Source organism: Syngnathus floridae, chromosome 12, assembly GCF_059516105.1.
Source record: "Syngnathus floridae isolate MCC-2025c chromosome 12, RoL_Sflo_1.0, whole genome shotgun sequence".
NCBI classification, from domain to species: Eukaryota; Metazoa; Chordata; class Actinopteri; order Syngnathiformes; family Syngnathidae; genus Syngnathus; species Syngnathus floridae.
The window spans coordinates 1,600,202-1,618,686 of NC_142424.1; the positions used below are offsets into that span (position 1 = coordinate 1,600,202).

The 18,485-nt window shown below is 47.9% G+C and overlaps 1 protein-coding gene across 4 annotated transcripts in view; it reads right to left on the reverse strand.

The window, feature by feature from the left end:
- The window catches only part of fibcd1b (fibrinogen C domain containing 1b), a 92,005-nt gene that overhangs the window by 22,280 nt on the left and 51,240 nt on the right, over positions 1–18,485 (reverse strand). For all 4 annotated transcript variants that reach the window (XM_088392458.1, XM_088392456.1, XM_088392457.1 and 1 more), the window contains 3 exons: positions 17,539–17,698; positions 15,642–15,778; positions 9,800–9,896 (listed from right to left, as the gene is read on the reverse strand). In XM_088392458.1, the coding sequence (XP_088248584.1) occupies positions 9,800–9,896; positions 15,642–15,778; positions 17,539–17,698 (394 nt within the window). The remainder of the gene's footprint in view (positions 1–9,799; positions 9,897–15,641; positions 15,779–17,538; positions 17,699–18,485) is intronic.

Consider the following 18,485-nt stretch of genomic DNA (forward strand, 5'->3'; position numbering starts at 1 on the left):
CTGCTGAGAGGAAGATGATTTCTTCAAATTGCGAGGACGGTCATTGGGGTAACGTTGCCATGTTTGTCAGGCGGCGTGGCGTGATGGGGGACAATATTTGAATAGATGGCATCCACCAAGTCAGGTGACGGCGGTCGGCCCAACCCATCGTCTGTTGCCGCTTTTGAAAGGTGACGCCAAAGCTTTGGCATTGTCGCTAACTCCATATCAAAAGGTTGGAATGAAAGAACAGAGACAGGTGTGCGCTGAACTATGACACCTTAAGACCACCCGCCGCCGCAACTCTGTTCCCAAAGGCGGCGGTGACATTTGGCAGGACAAAGGAAGAAAGAAAATAATTGTCGGATTCTGTCACATCTGATTTTTGCTTCTAAGGCTTCTCGTCGGAAGCCGGCCTGTTGCTTATCGAGACAATTCCCCCTTTTAAGGCACGCTTCGTGACGGGGGAAGACGGAAGGTTCCAGACGTTCCTCGCCTTGCTACGCAGGAAGGAAAATCGGTCTGATTCTCCTTCAGACGACTCAACCCGACGAGCACGAAAACAAGCCGGAGTTTGACGGAGACGACTCGACGCCAGACAGAGGCGGAGTTTTCCTCCGGCTCGGAAAGAAGAGCTCTTGATGGAGCGTCCCCAGGCAGAGTCTAACTCGGGAGTCATTATCATGGGAATATTTGTTCACTTTGCCCACAGCGCCCTCATTAGCCCTCTCGCGAGCGACGTTGCACAGGTTTTGACACTCTTGCACAGCTGCCGATTTGAGACGAGCACCTTTTTTTTTTATAGGGTGCTCTTTCGAAGGGCGGTCGCCGTTTCGATTTCCAAAGGCGACAACAAATTAGTGGCCGATAATGACCCGTTGCTTTGTATTCTGGGATGATGATGATGTGGGTACAATTGACGCTAAAGCATCTCAAATGGTCACATTATTGTTCTCCGAGGTAGCTATTTGTGCCTTTTGTTGGTCCCCGTGTCCAAAATTGACATTAATAGAGGAGAAGAGCCAGCCTTTGTCATCGTTTGCGGCACGTTCTATAAAACTGGGGCAGAGGTTAGCGTACAAAAGCGCTAACAACTTCGTGAGGTCAACTTGAACGCACCATTATGGAGAGCTAATGTCATCGTGCATTTCAATGACTCAAAACCGAACGCCCTGTACTCGCAAACAAGACTATGGATCAGATATAGACCATAGACCGGCTCATAGCAACCAGGATGGAGGCAAAGAATGCGGTAGCAGACTTCATCTCCCCAACGACAGCCGGATCCAAAAATGAACTTGGCTCCGAGGAGCAAGATGGAATTTGCAAGATTCAATGTGACTACTCGGTTTCAGAGCATTGCCAGGACCATCTCGGTTCACGCTGAACTCCGCTCGACTCCCCGCCTCCTTCTGGTCCCCCCCCCGCTCCCGCCAGCTGTCACTCGGCCCGACGTTTCCTCCCAGCTCTCATTCCGAATGAATGAACGGCTCTCGGTGGCTTGTTGACGCCGATGGTGGGAGCTCAGAGCCAACTACCAGCCGGGGAAACAAGTGTGCCGCTTGTACCGAGAGGCAACAAGTAAAAGGACTCAAGTTCAAATATCTGTACAGAGCAATAAAAAAAACACGCAGATCCAGATAGAAATACCCTCTTTCATACTGTAAAATATAAATTTTATAATAAAAACAAAAATACTCGCCTATACTTCATACTATTGATTGTTAATCTGTCAATGCTCAGCTGCCTCTGGCGATTGCCCGGCAGGTATATTTTCCTAAGTAAGAATTGGGTGTCATGCTAATTGGCAGCTGTTGATGATGATTTATCGGCACGGCAGTAGATTTATCACGGCGTCAGCCACCCACGCAATCATTTCCCACCCGTGTCGCCACATTCGCGCGTGACGTCGTGCATTAAACATGGCGGCGAGAATAATTCACGCGCAGGTAATTTAACACTGAGGAGGCAGTAAAAAATGTCGGCCGTGACGACGCCATTCACCGGCTTGATGGATGGGGTGTGACTTTATTATGGTACCTCCGCCAAGAAGGTTATGTGCCCGTAGCAGCTTGGAGCTCGTTGTTATCGTCATTAACTTGGGAGGCGAGGCTACGTTATACAACTTTGTTGGCTGGCTTGTCACTTTATTATTATAATCGTTCAAAAGCTATACAAATCATAAACAATCGGTAGCACATCGTTGGCCCATTAGCTTCCAAGGCTATTTTATGTTAGCGCGTGACTAGCCTTGTTAGCTTAGCAGGCTATGCCTGTGTTTGTTTGCTGGTTAGTTTTGCGTTTAGTTACAAAGATCCAAAAAGAATGAGGAGTCACACCTAGCTAGCCTTGATAGCTTAGCAGGCTCATTAGCTTAGGATGATATATTCATTTTCACCGTTTGAAAGATTTAAATGAAATATAAAGAAGGTGAAATCAGAAGCAATTAATTATGATCGTCCTGGAGGAGCTATTCGTAAACACTAAACAGCGCCATCTACTGGAACCTTCGTGTGACTTTTCTCTTTAAAGCTGAATTTCGAAATGTTCATTTACACTCAAGACTGTCAGATCTGTGGACACGCACCGTATGTGATGTACGATTCAGAAAAAGAATCAGACGACTCAGCGTTCCACTGAAACGGCACCGTGAACATGACACGAATGACAGATCCGAGATCAGGCCTACTTGGAACCGATTGGACGCTTACATCCATTTTGTCGCCCGAGGCTTTGACCTTGCTTTTCGAGAGACGTCAATGAAACGACGAGCGAGCAAGTGAGCGAGCCCGACGGAATGCAGATGAGACGACATGTCACGGGGGCGCCGGACAACAGGACGCAAAGCCTTGAAGCTACGCGTTTGATATGCTGACTGATTTTTTTCGCGAAAGTAATGAGAATCCAGAGCGAGCCAGCGAGCCAGTGTCCAAACGGAGCCCGCCGCTTTAAGAGCCTCCAGCAGTGTTTGCCTGATGTGACATTGCTGCATGTTCATCACTAATCAAGCGCGGGGCATCATTAAAATGCTACCATTTCAAAAGACTCCCGCTAAGTTGCAGAAATTCTATTTTGTGACAAATAATGAACCCCGATGCCACAAATTAAATACACGAAAGAGTGAGTTTAGCTCTTCTTTATATTGTAGCACAAATAAGCTTGGGGAGGATAAAAAGTGAACTCATGTTCAAGTACGACCTGCTGAGGACACGGCGGTCATGTTTAACACATGAACATGCCTTTTGACAGCTCAAAAGCGCCGTACATGCCTGTTGTCGGATAAATATTTCATCGACATGAGAGGGGAGGAAAAAAAAAATCCTGGAATCCCTGACATTGACCCTCACTCAATGAAAGAACAATAAGATTCAGCCACTGACTATTTTACAAACTTGGGATTGCGGACATGAAGAAAAATGACCGACGGTATCCCGATGGTGAAAAAAGTGCAAAAACAAACATTGTTCAATTTTAATGAGCCTTTCTGAATCCAGGCCAGGGAGGACCGAGTGTGCTTTCATTAGCATCCTAATCATTTCAACTTTAATTGCCCCATCTTGGACCGACCGGCTGGGCACGTCTGATTCCTCCATGCGTGCGTTCCACTTCTCCATCCATCACGGCGGCAGCCAAAACAAGTCTGACTCCAGCTGCAGTGCGGGCAAAATAGCCGTGCGATGAGAGGTATCAAACGAAGCACTCAGGCTTTTGTGGAGAGGGGGCAGCCAGGCAGGCAAGGCAGGCAAGGGAGGGAGGGGGGGCTTTTTATGCTCCCCTCATACATAGCGAAATGATGGGCCAATTGCGGCAAATTGCGGCCGTCCGCCGCCGCCGCAATCTGGAGCAGATGGAGCCTCTGCCGCGCCGGCCGACCAATCGGCATGATTGCACCGCCTGACCCTCTCCCGAAAGAAGCGCGGGACGCCCCGGGCCCGGCTGAGGCATTGCGTTGTCAGCGCGGTGGCCGATTATCAGAGCGGACCCACCCCGAGCGACTTCCAAGCTTCATTGCTGAGCAGGAATGACGCCGGTGAATAATTAATGACATTGGAATGCCGGATTGGAGGAGCCTTAACTGAAATCACTTAGGTGCACTCTGAATAATACATGAAGACTGGGGATCGGCCTAGTAGTCTCCACTTGGTCATGCGGGATACGCTATCGTGCTATCGGATCACTGGCAGGGCCGCGCACACACACACACACGGAGACTTAATCCGTTCAAGTGCTTGGTTGGTACGTACGGTTGTTACAATTTAGTCATCGGGCGACGTGTCCAACCGCCAATGGCAATGAACGAGACGTTTCATAAATGAACAGTCGATGAGTTACCTTCGCCATTATTTCTGCGCAAGGTTAAGATATATGAAAATATTGACGTATAATAACATAACCACACATTAAATCGTAAGCGCAATAATGAGGGAGGGAAAAAAAAAAGAATGCTATTAGCTTATGATTGAAAGTGGTTGAGCACGAACACGGACACGTATAAGTGAGTGCATCTCTTATCGAGTATTAACGCCGCTGACAAGCTTCATAAATATCTTTTCCGACAAACGGTCCACGCAACCCGTGGCAAACACTCGCCGTGAAACACTTGAAAGTGGCACTCTGGGCTTCGAGTGCCGAATTAAACTGCAGCCGCGGTGGATTGTAATTATGCGTGAGCGGCAGGGAGGCTTCGGGGCGAGAAAGCCAAAAGGCGAACGATGCGCACGAGGCGACCGTGTGGGCAGAAAGCGAGCGAGCGAGCGAGCGAGCGAGCGGCGAGGAGTTTTGCCGACCGCGGGGGTCACCTGCAGGTGAGTTGAGGTGGCCGTCGCGCAACTATTTGCTGCTCGCGCTGCATATTAAGTAGCAGAGCGGGACATTGGATGGAGAGGCAAGACGCTAAACACAAAGGTTCATTTTCGCTTAGCTCGTTGCTACGCCTTTGTTTGTTCTCTAGCGGTTGTTTTGTATTTTCCCTGACTTCAAAGTAGTGCCGAAAACGGAGAGGAAAAAAAGTGAGCTAGCAAACAATGGAAGATGACGAGGCCAAAAGATTTGATCTGAAGGGAGATTAAGGGCCACATTCGCCATAAAATACATCAATGGCGTATAGTCATATTAAAAAAGTCACATGGCAAGAGTGTAAATAAAATAGACTGCAGCCTGAGGACAAGGAAAAATGAAAATAAAAAAAAACTGGAGAAGTCTGATGTAAACATCTTTCACACCGTTCTTCTATTCTCTTCTATTGAACCAAAGATGCGCCTTGTGTCTCCTTTTAGATTGTTTGATAAGGTGAGCACGCACAATGGCGTGTAACAATGGCTCACTCTTTATAGAAAAAGAACATTTGTGAGACACATGCAGGGTAAAAAAAAAAAAACATCTAAAGAACCGAGGGTGGCATTCAAGATTGTGTGCCGTTGGCTTATTGTTACAAAGTAATTCTTAGCGGGGCCCGTGTCATTAAAACAAAGTGCAACTTTGTTTTGAATTCCATTGATTGACGACACCTTAGATGACCCACAAAAAAAAAACATTACGTGAGGACACAGTCGCTAAAAAGCAATGAAAATGAATAATCCGAACGAGAGGCATGGCAATTCGGCCGTCGACATAAAGACGTCACGAGAGTCGGAGGGGTCGCGGGCGGCGGGGGAAAGTGTTCCATTAAAAAGGACCCGCCTGGCACATGCACGGCCACCTCGGCTTTTACGGCCGCCGTGAAGGACTCGCTCCCGTCGGCCGCGGAAGGTCGCCCGTATAATATACGAGAGGTGCTTGTTGAAAGGCGACTTTACTAGAGCTCTGCGCGGACCAGATACGGACGGGTGCTGGGACGTGAAATCTGTAAAGAACAAAATATGTTTCGCGAGGGCCTCGTTTTAAACATCAGGATCTGGTAATAGCCGAATTAAAATATTATTCATATATTAGGGGTGTAACAAAACGACCAATGAGAAACTCGGTCTTGAGTGACAGTTGAAACGGAAAATTTATCGATATTATATTTTAAGTATGCAGGCGCACACTCAGACGTTAACTTTGAGATTATTTTAGCCCAAACAAATAATTGTTTTTCTCGCTTTCCCGCCCACCCACTCACCCTCTCGCCGATCACGACAGCCCCCCCTCGCCGATCCATAACATCCGCTGGCGCGTCTGACGTCCTCGGGCGAAAGCTGTTGTGTATCAAATGAATTTGATGAGGTCTCGCTTGACGCTCGCTACAGCTGGCTCATTAAACACTCGAGTAGGCACATTAGCATTTTGGGCTTTTTGGGATAACGGCAATCCATAAGGGCTTACATGTGTTTTATTTGCCCGCCGCCAATCAAGCGCATTTGTCTGCATTACGGCTGCTAATACAACTTATTCCGTCTTTTACGGTCGCTACAGCCGGCCGAGCGTGCTCTGTGCATTTATTTCGGACCGGCATTCTTGAGTCAGGTGTAGGTTTTTCTCTAAGTTGGTTCTTTCCTGTTTTGATTGGTTTGAAATTGATGTTTTGTTATTTTTTCCTCCTTGTTAGTGCGTTAGCGCTTTTCTTATTTTGCACCTTGTGTGAGAAATATAAGAAGTAATTGAAATGGGTTCGTATGAAGTAGAGCTGTGACGCAAATCGAGTAGCGAATTGGCTATTCGAAAAAAACAAAAACACTCCAATATTCCAATTCGGCGTCAAAGCAAACTAAATGGAGTTTACAAACAAACTTGAGAGACAAACCAGCTTAGCGCTAGCTAGGAAGACCCTAGAAAGTTACGACTCAGGATCCTGGAGGTTAAAGTAAATGATTTGAAACTGTGTTGATGCGACATTGTAGGCTACACTTTGTGGATAAGCCGTTCAGAAAATGGATGGCTGGATTTTTTTTTTTTTTAGCATGTTTGCTGATTGCTATTGTGCAAGCTATGAGTTGTCACCAGTGAGTGACAAGGAACAATCACATCCCACAAGCCAAACAAACGAGAAAGCAGTTGTCAAGCGACCTCACGCCTGGTTGAGTTCGATTTTTCAGACTTGTTGTCCTCAATGCCTCTTCTGAAGCTTGGTCAATAGGCTTAAAAATAAAATAGTAGACGCTGACTGACTGACAGCTTTTTAACACGACGCTCACAAAGGCTCGGTGGGCTACCGCTCACAGCGGGACGGACGGAGAACGTCTATGGATTTTACTCGGAATGGTCCTCGTTGGACGCTTTCTTGATTTACGCTTACTAGGTGAGTTTACCAATTCGAACACCTGAACTTCTGGGGAAGCGCCCAACTATCGGAGGAATCGGTGGCGACAGAATGCGCTTGAAGGTTGCCGTATTGATGTCGGCGTTTTAAAGAAAATCTCTTTTGCTCGCCCCTCCGTGCGCTTTCCATTGACGCGTCAGCTATTTTTTTTGCACACTGCGGCCATTTGTCCTCATTTCTTCTTGTCAGAAGAAGAAGTCGGGCTTGACTGGCCGCATCAGATGAATCGGAAGAAAAAGATGAAGAAGAACGCAAACATCACGCCGGAGTTGTCGGCCATGTCCAAAGACAACCGGCGTCTGAAGTTGTGCTGGAAGTACGGTGGCCTTGCGGGGGTCATGAACCCAGGATGGGTGAATGTCTAACTCTTTTGTTTGTGCTTTTACATTTTGTAATTTATCATTAAGCCCAAAAAAGTCCACGACCCTCTACGGTGCGTTCCCATTGGTGTGTTAGACGACTGTTGTCGCCCATCCGTAGCAACATCTTTCATCTGGTTGCCGTCGTTTTGGAGCTATTACATCTGGATTCGTCCCACGGCCATAAAAAGAAAGAAGGCAATTTGTGAAGCGGTGCAATATGTAGAGCAAAAAAGAAGGCCGTGTCTGCAAACAACGCTTATTCGTCTTGAGGCGGCAGCCGCAATGACGTTTGCTCTCCCGCTCTCTCCCCCAGACTCAATCCATTTTTCATGTTTGCCCTGAGGGCAATCGATGACGGCGGTGACGAGACAATAGCGCACCCTGGGCGAGCCGCAAAAGGCGACGAGTGCGTCTAGTCTGCCGGCTCCTTCGCCGCGTGTGTACACTTGGCGGGAAAGCCGTGCCCCCGCCCATTGTTTCTGCTTTGAAATCGCAAACTGCCCCGTTTAGCCCCCCTCGCATGCACAAAAACAACAAGCTAGCAAAAAAGACATCAGAGAAGACTATTTCTTGCTATCGGTCAAATGTTATCCAACAGGAGACTATGGGCAATATGAAAACTGACTGCTGCAACCAAGTGGAAACTTGTGGAGGATCACAAAAATTAAACAATGGAGGAGAACAAGGGTCACTTTCAATCATTTCTAGGCATGAGACATTTATCCAAGGAGAGACTAAGGGCAAGCAGACAATGGAGCGCGGTATCTCAGAGGAGAGCATTATCCTGATCTCATTTCTTTTCATGAGACAACTTTTATCCAAGATGAGATTAAGGGCCTAGGGCGACATGTCATCTATGCAACCATCTGGCCATCCAAACGAGTCGTATTCTAGTTATTTTACTTTGCGGCTATTTGCCCAAAATCTCGGCGGGCTCCTCCACTCCATTGCAAACATGCTGTCCGCTCCGCTTTGCGACGGGGCCGCCTCCCCACGGGCACATTGCGCTCCCAAAGTGTTCAAGAGAGTGCTTTCTATACAGAGTGCAGATGAGAGAGGACGTCTTTTGCGTCCGGGAACCTTGACCGCGCACGCGTGTGCGCCACTGAGACCAACGTCTTTTTTCTCTTCAGGCTCCATTTGCTCTTCCAAAGTGATGTGCGGCTGAGATGTGAGCTTTCAAAGACACACAAACACAAACAACACGCTTCCAACTGTGAAAGCTCATTAAAATGCTGAGGCCAAAGCCAAATTTCCTCAGGAAACAACATCTCAGCAAAAGATTAGCTTTCTTTGGGCGTGGGGGATGGCTGTGTTTTTTTGCCCCTTCTTTTTTTTTTACGAGTCAATTGGCACCAAAGTGTTTCTACTGTATCGTTTAAGGGTTTGTTTTTTTCCCTCCCTCCCTCTCCGCGGCGACCTTGTCTGAAAGGCATCTGGCTAACTTGGAAGAAAGTTGCAGCTTGAATGAAGCCGACTGCATCCCGGAGACGGGGGCGTCAGAGGGTTACAAGGTTAGGCAATTTGCCGAAGGCTGCCGCGACCGTTTTGACAAATATCCGCCGAAGGGCTTTTTCAAAAAGAGATTAAGTGCAACTACAAGACTTGCAAACAAATATTGACACCAAAGCTGAAATCGCATCCAGGATGTATTTCTCAGTTTAAGACGCATCTTATTCAATAGGTGACTAAAGACAGCTAGAGAAACAGTCGAAAAGGGAGACTACGGACTATCAAACACTGAAACAAAAAATAAAGCAGCATGAGTTGAATTCGATGTAATAGGAGACAGTGGGCAAAGAACCGCTGCAGGAAAATATAAACAATCAAGTATCATAATGCCAATAGAGAAAAATGATGATCCATTTATCTATTTCTGATCGTTAAAACGATTTTTTCCGGGAGGAGACTAAGGGCCCCAGCAGCAACTGTTACTTTGCATTACTGTACCATTTGTTTTATTCTGCCTTTTTTTGCGCCATCAGTATTTCAAGACAGAATTGCAAAAAAAAATAATAACCACCAACCACCATCAGCATGAGACCCATTTTATCCAAATGGAGACTAAGGGCCCATTGTATCGGTATTTCTAAACTGCAATGTAGTGTAAGCTGTTGCCATTTCGAACTGCAAAAAGATAACTACCAACGCAAGACACTTATCCAACAGGAGACTACGGGCCAGTATGGGAAGCAGTAGCGGAAAATACATAAACACTTACCGAGCCAGTGTTCCCCAGTGATTTTCCCAAATCCCTCACGGTAGGACTCCCAAGCTCGGAAGAAACTGACCGAGCCGTCTTCCCTGCGCTGGATCACCTACACAGGACGGGACAAAGCAGGACAAAGCGGGACGGGGGGGTTACTCAATGAGACAGAGAGAAATTCAGCCAGCGTTTTCATCCTGCCTGCCGCTGTGATGGCTCCTTCAAAGCGCTACAGTGTTGGCCGGACGTGCAGCACGGGAAAAATGAAGCCAGCAAATGAACACAAGAACTACCTGGCAATGAAGAGAGGACGTAATTAACTGTGAATTGCGTTGACGTGAAGCTCACAGTGGAAAATTGCGCTTCGTAATCTCCCACGTTGAGTTCGATCGAGCTTTTACACAACCGCCACTTCTCACACCAATTGGTGAGCTACTATATTTTATGACGGGTAAAAAGAAAAAAACGTCTCCAGAAAAACCTCCAAACATTTGCGAGGTCGGCCCAAGCACGCCCGAGTCAAGCGTGGCGCTGTCGGGTGCAGCCGCGGGCGGGTTCAAGTGCCTCGGGCCTCTCTTCAATCGGCGCCGTGCCATCCTTAGGCGAGCGAGCGGGCAGTTCTCGTCTCCACTTTAATTACAAGTCGACCTTGCGGGTCGCAATCTGGCCGTCCCCGCGACAGGACAATTATTGCTCTCCTTTCCGAGCAAGCGGCTGGATTGAAACGTTTTGTTCCTCATCTTTCTCCGATGTCCATCGGATTTAGATCAGAGTAGGGGGGTGTAGACCAGGTTTTTTTTGGTGAACTCTGACCCATTGAGGCCCCTTAAGACTCCTCAATAAACATGACTTGATTTCAGCGAGCATCGTGGGTAATTATCTCCAATTAAATTCTATTCTCCTCGGGCAGGCAGCCAGACAGACTCGGCACGTACACTATAATTTCCTCCGGGCCGAAACGTTGGCCTTATCTGGAGCCGCGCAGCCGAGAAAGCGTCACGTTGACACCTTCCAAAACACAATCGGCGAGGGTGTCGCCGAGCTCCGATGTTTGTAGCAGACATCAAAACAAGCCCCTGCCACCGAGCCGCTTCTGAAATCCCAGCGTGCTCGCACTTTAGCCGCAGGGCATCAGGTGATCAAAGTTGCGTCAAAGTGGAGGTGAAAAATGTCTGCTTTGCTCGTCGCCGATATTGTAAAGACGGTGCAGAAGCGCAGGCTTGCTGCCAAATCGTTTTTTTTCTTTTTAAAAGACTATCGACGTTCATAACCAGACGGTTAATGCAACACTTGAAGCCTGAAAATTGTATTTTTATTGCGACCGACTAGTTTGAATGGAAAAGATCAATTGTCTTCACCTCCTGCGGAGTTAAAAAAAAAAAAAGAAATATATCAAGGCTGAATCTGGGACAGTGGCAACCTCTTTTTATATTGCGCCGCGCTCTCTTTGCATCAAGCCGTCTCCATTCTGCAGTTCAATCTCTCCCTCCGTGCAGCTCTTAGCTATTAAATTCTTGATTGGAGCTGTTCTACATGCTCGGCGAGGTCTAAACAAGCCATTTTGGCCCCGGAATCACCTGCTGTCTTGTCTGCTTTGCGACCTACTCAGACATCAGAAAGAAAACTGTCAACAGAGACACTTTGAGGTCACTGACAATCTGCTTGGAAACTTGAAAAAAGAGTGGAAGGGGGGGGGGGGGGGGACAAAGAAGGACGGCTAAAGTGCTCCACATTTCCACAATGGCAGTAACTCGGGACTAAGTCTCGCTTCCCCAAAAAGTGTCATAATGGGTTCAGGTTTGGATTATTCAGTGCCAGCGTGTGCTAATTTGCAGAGTGAAATCAGAATGGCAGCTAATTCTCCCTTTTCACAGTATTTTATACGCAACAATTTTCTTTGCCGCTGTATAAGCAGAAAATTTAACTTAACGCCTTTGATACAGCCGGTAAATTGAACGCAGGATCAACCGAAATCTTCATCCGGCAAAATGGATCGACCACGTGGCGCTGAACGGTGGACACGCACGATTCAACATCTCGACGTCTGCCGCGATGAGCCGTTCCAGACAGCGCGCCCCCATTATGAAGCCCGATCCCCTCCGCCGCCGTTAATTCTATCAAGCCGCACTTCTTTTTGATCCGCCGAGCAGAACTAGCTCCGGTCGCAAATACCAATTGGTAGCCGCGGAGGCGAGTCTCGTCGGGCGCTAATCCCGAGGTGTTGGAAAGGTTTATCCTGAGCCAAAGGCGCCTCGATCCTCTTTAAAGACCCCATTGACAATGTGAGGGATGGTCGGGAAGAAGTTGGCTTTTATCTCAAATGCAAGGTACCCACTGTTAAGGGGGGAGGGGGGGGGGGAGCTGCTCTATTAATTAGCCGAGTGTGTTAATGACTGAGTCAATATGTCAGGCCTGTTCCTGTAGTCCCCCTAGTGGCTTCATTCATGAGCTTGCTGTATGCATTTGAATCTCAAACATGAATCTCAAAGTCAAGCTACGCTAGAAACTTTAAAGTCATGTCGACGATCGAGTCAATGAACTGACATTGTTTTTTTTGTTTTTTTTCTTTTCCCCCAAGGCCGCTGCCCAAACGTCAATCCCGCGGAAGCTCGCGCCCGACGCAACGCCTTGGCGCTCGCGGTCGGATTTGCATGCGAGGCGTTAACCTCGCTGTAATCGCCGCAGTAGATGAAGGCTACTTAGCGAGCCGCCTTAAGCACTTCAGCGGGATTTCTGTCAGCGGCGGGGAGGCCGCCGCCGCCGCGCGCCACGTGCAGATGGGACACGCCGACAGCCCTGACGCAACGTCGGGCCAGAACCAGCATAAGCTGTTTGCCGCAAAAAAAAAAAAAAAAAGCTGTTTGAAGGAGATTTACAATCTGGCACGGGAGAGCAGCAGCGAAGCGACGACGATTGTTATGAGCGGAGCGCAAAACACGCAAGCGCTAGCTAACGCTTTGCTGAGCAATATGATGATTGGCCAAATTCAATGGCGAAAAGCCAAAGTCGACTTTTCCAAAGCAACATATGCCGGTGAACGTTCCCTAATCCTATTAGAGAGACAGATGCGCTACCGACGTGGCGGCAATCATCCTCCGGCACTTTCTTGCACGGCTTTTGGCTGATAAGATTATTCCTGGCTGTCTGCGACAAAGCGATTACCATCTTGACGTTACTCGGTTGCGTGCTGCTGTTTTGATTAGCAACAACATTTGATTAGGATCAATTTCTTAGCATCCGAGTTGAGTGGAACACTAATGGTGGTGTAAGTGGTCATGTTTTGCTGACTCTGTAGGTGCTGCTGTTCTGGTTAGCAACAGAGTTGGGGAGATGTTGGGGGGGCATACATTTATTAGACAAATGATACTGAGGAGATTTGGGGTTGGGGGGGTGAAATATTTTCTTCTTCCTGAGAAGCATAAGTGAGAAGCCACACGATATGAACATTTGAGAGAACGGAGCTGAAACGGTAGAGAAGGAAAAGTTCTTTTTTGAAGGTTTGCTGCCTTAGAAAAACGTGAATAGGACACGCGTGCATCCACAAGCGAGCGACCCTGCATTCCATTTCTTCTTTCTATTTGCTTTCAAACGAACAAACATGAAATATTGAAGCCGATCATTGGTCGGAGAACTCTTCGAACAGGGGAGTGCGGACGGGGGGGAAGGGCGGGGCTCCGAAGCGCACAAACACGGCGGACTCCGACATTGCAGATGAAACTTTTACATTTGTCTGAATGGTTGATTTGTCGGCGACTCGTGATAAAAGCCCCTCCGGCGTTTGATGACGCCGCACCGTCAATAATGCAGGCCGTGCTTATTTTTACACCATATACCTTTTATCGCAAGTCACAATCGGAGAAATTTGCCCGCATTTAAAAGGTTTGCGCGGCCGATGCATCTTTTAGTATTTGCGAGCGTTTTAGCTTTTACTTCTGTAGGTTGGAACGCAAAGCATTTGAAAGGTCCCGCTCGATGGTTGGCGTCCCCTTTGTCGACTAAGTTTTTGCACATTTGGATTCAAAAAAGTCCATTCTTGCACTTTTAGACGTCGCAATCATTTTCATTCCCTGTTCTATGGTTGTCATCATCACACATTGCCAACTCTCTCCCTTTTATCCCAGTCAGACACCTCACCCCCCCCACCCCACCCTCCTTCCAAGCCTTCCAGTCGTCTTCTTCTTCCCACCTCCCTCCAGCTAACCCGTAGATCCCTCAAGACGCCGTCATGTCACGGCGGTATGCTAATGCGGCTGCGGCATATGGCTTCATTGCTTATTTAAGCTCAGCCGAACGAGAGACAGACCGCAAAGCCAGCGACTCAACCCGTCCTGGGCTCGGCGCCCGCTTTGCGGATGACGCCGCGATGATCTGTTAATGAGACTCAAGTGCGATGGCAATCAGCTCAACACACCGGGCGGGATCAGCTATCGCAAATCCGATAAAGAGAAGGTTACGCCTGCAAAAGGTGTCGCAGAGCTAGTTGTTTTTTTTAAGTGAGTGACGAGCAGGCTTTGGCGGTCCGTCCCGACCTGAGCCGACCCGTTACGCTGCGCTGAGCAATCCGTCACTCTGATAGTATCGCTTTATTTGATGATTGCGAGGCCGCGACCTTGCCCGTCTGGCAAATGCGATGTCACGCGAGTGACGACTGCACTGCGGGTGCCCTGTCACCGCAGGGGAGGTGGGAAAAAACAAACAACCGAAAATCATCACTTTGAGACACCAAAGTGGGGAGCTTGTCAGACAGACGCTATGCTTGCACTTTATCATTTCCAAACCCTAATGAGCACTGGTGGGTTGAAAAAAATCAAAATGATTAGGGAGGGGCTGCAATTATCTGTCATTGTGAAATTCATAAGTATTTGTATCGGTTCTTGGCTCCGATGAGTATAAGAATCTTTCTTCTTTTTTTAGGACCGGTCATTATCTTTTAGGGGAAAACATTTTTGAAGGAAAAGGGCAGGAAACTTGCCGCCTTGCCGCTAACAGACGCAAATGAACACGTTTCTTCTTGTTCTCTCGCCAGAAGAATGCAGTGAAAAGGTCTTGTCAAGGTTGTCTTCCTCAGACTTAACCTTTCGGACCTCGGCTTAGTGCGGCATGTCTCTCCCCAAAAAGCAAGAGGAAAAAGACATTTTTGCAAACAGATGCAACAAGATGGCGTCAGAGCACGACATGAAGATGAGCAACTGTTTGAGTTTGAGTCAATTTTCATTTTAAAACACATTTGGCATCCGCCCCCCCCCTCCCAAAAACAAAACTTCCTTCCTCCAAGGCCTTTAAATATAGTCCTCAAAATAGCGGGAGGATAAAAGCGGAAATTAACTTTATTTAAAATGTAAATTTGGTGCATTCCTTTAAGCGCACGGCCATTTTCACGCACGAGTTGGCAGACATGAAAGGAACCAATTATTTCTAGAAAGTTCAGAGCCAGGAATGAAAAGATTAACACCGTTCTTGATTTGTACTTTGGAAAGATTCCCAAAATGTGAAAGTAAACACTTAAAGATGTCGCGAGGAGTCGACTCTCCATTAGCGACACATGCGCAGCCCTTCACACTTCAGAACAAACAGAAATAAACGTCTCCGAGGAGCGCGCCTCACTTGATATCGTGTCATTGCCGGTGCGTGCGTGCGTGCGTCAGAGAAACACATTAAAAAGACATTTCCAAAGAGAACTTGAAAAAGCCCCACCGCGTCAATGTTTGTTCACCTACGAGCGGCGGCGGCAGGCGATGCTGTTTACCGTTGCAAGGCCGCACGTTCGCAGCCCGACAATATATTACATTACAACCCAAACGGAAATCTCATCACGAGGATCATCTGAAACACATCTTCATGCTATAAAAAGACTCACCGTCCAGCCGCCTCCGTCGGTGGTCATGTCGCAGTAGACCTGAAAGCCGCTGGGATGGTGAATAGGGAATATCGAATAGATGCCGTCCTCGCGCTGGCCGCTAGCGTACAGGTCGCTGCAATCGCGAGGACGCGAGCCTGGCAAGAGGAAAGGAGAGACTTGAGCAAGAAAAAAAAACCTCTCCATCCATCCATCCATCCAGCGAATTAACTACCTAGCTAGCTAGCAAGCAAGCTATCCTACTAAGTCACTCTTATTCACCCTACTAGTGGGCCAGATGTGTAATAAACGTTCAAAGGGTGTTTCATAGTCGATAGGCAGCGTTAGCGTCGTCATCAAACTTTTTTTGTTTTGCCATCCATTTCCTTTCATTTCTTTCTTTGGCTTCTTCCCCCCGCGAGACGAGAAAGACGCTGACGCGGCGCAAAGTCGTTCACGCTGGGTGAATAAGGTCACATTTGATTTATGTCCGCTTGTCTTTTTTCCCGCCGAGCCAAGTTCATGTAAACACACTTCTCTTCGGCTCGCCGAAGCAATCGCATCCGTCGCCGGCCGCATTTTGAACAGGGGGAAAGAAAAAAAAAAAAAGAACAAAAAGGGGATTAATGTGACGCGGATGGATGGAGGAAGGACGGATGGCTGGCGCTCCGCCTGAACGATTTGGAGATACAAAATATAGCTGAGACGAAAGAGTGGAAATAAAGATTCATGGATGAATACATAGATTATGTATCAATAGTCGCCACCCATTCATCAAAACCGTCTGTTGATTTATCCCCGGCGCTCCCGAAGGTTGGTTCTTTTTTTCACGTCTTGTCACGAGCCGCTAACGAGCTCCGACGTTCTTCATCAGAGCGCCGAAATGCTAGCCAAGCGTTTCTCTTCTGGTCATTAGCGACAAAACAAAGACGTCCATCTGGCCCATTTGTACTCACGCTCTTTTCCTTTGTGACAATTTTGGAATATGTGGCAAAAGAAAAACAAAAGTCTTATTCCCACCGGGCGAAGACTGAAAACAGAAATCAGGTCGTGTTGAATTTTGTCGGAATCACCGCATCAGTTTTTGTCGACAAAAAAAAGAAAGCTAACCCCCGTCGGGGAGGTAAACAGAGCGTAATTATCATAACGTAACAAAATCATTAACACTTTGACTAATAAATTGTTGCTGTTAGGCTGTGATCAAATTTGTCAGAAGTGATCTTGGAATATTTCGTCTGTACGACGACGCTCAGCCGTGAAACGCAGCTTTGCAATGAGCGACAGACAGTGTTCGCACCCACTCCGGCGGACATTTTGTTCCTTTTAGTAAACTGGTGAAAGTTGATCACAGAAGCGATCGGTGTATTTCCACAATCCCGATAAATATTACATTTGATATATCGTCTGCGCTGTGCGACTTGATAAAACATGCATGAGCTGCTTGTCAGATGAGGGCGGGAGAAGGTTCTGCTGCCGCCGCCGCGCTTGGAAGTTGACCTATGAGCCCTGACAGACAGCTGAGCCAACAGGACACCTGCTGCCGGCAGGCTTTTTGTCGAAAATAATGAGAAGGCGCACGCTTTGTGAGACGTTCCCTGACAGGACCCGGCGCTGGCGGTCACGGTGGCGCTGACGATGCGCCCGTCAGCCCGACGTCGGCCGTCGTGCCCGACGTCGGGCTGACGACACACAGAACACGTTTCTGTAATGGAGAATAGCGCGGGGGAGGAAAAAAGCAAGGCGTCTGTCAAAGGCAAAGTTTTAACACAAGGTCGGAAATTGCGGCAAAATCTTTCTAGATTTTCTTCTCCGGTCAAAAGAAGCAAGGTGCGCCATTTGCTGGCTCAAAGGACTTCATGCTGGGAACTACCCAGGTCGATTTTTTGCACGCACAAAACACGCAAACGGCTCGCCTTACCGTTAGCGCAGCCTTTGAAGCGGGTGCCCCTCGCCGGCGCCCTCTGCAGGTCGGCTTTGGTGCGTGCTTTCAGGCCTACGTTTTCCTTCTGCATGGCGTTGAGCGCGTCGCTTACAGAGTTGACCACCTTCACCATGTTCACCTGGCTGTCTGACAGCAGCTGAGGAAATAAAAATGGGGTTTAAAAATAAAGAAGCGAGTGTGATAGAATAAATACACAAAATGAATCAAGGTAAAAAACACTGCCGAGAATCAAAACCAAAAGCTAAGCTAGAACAATAAACAGACTTGCATCAAGCAAAGACATAAAAAGGGCATCATGGCAGCACTAAAGTCCTGCGGGAAGCCCAATGATGAATGTGCCATCCCAGTCCCTGGACCCCCCTCCCTCCACCGTTGACGAAGGGGGGGGTCGTTTGGACTCGGCGCCCCAGTTGGCTGGCGGCCCTGCGCCGCCAGGTGTTTGGCTTCCCCTTGTACCGTTGTACATAATTTGGCCCTGGGGTCTGCTAGCTTAATGCTAACACATAATAGGAAACACCACAGACGGGCTTACAAAACTAGCACTCGTACTGCGGTCGTTGAAGCCTTTAAACAATTTGGATATAATCACAAATAATGGCAACGGAAGAAAAATTAGCATACAACGATACTCTTCTTTATCATCTAATATTACTGCTGCTTATTAGCGACAAATGTGGTTAACTGTATTGGAATAACCCCCCCCCCATTTCTTGAGCCCTCCCTTACTTGGTGCGGGCACGTCCACAGCAAGGCAAAAGCTCATCATGAAGTGCGGAGGGGCGGCTCATCAATTAGGACGCTGATGTGATTAGCTCTCGTTAGACACCCTTCACACTGGCTGCCGGGGTAAGTCAGCAGATTCAGTCATTATCAAGTCATTAAACGCTCGTTATCAGCGCTAAATGGCAGCGTATGTTTGGGGT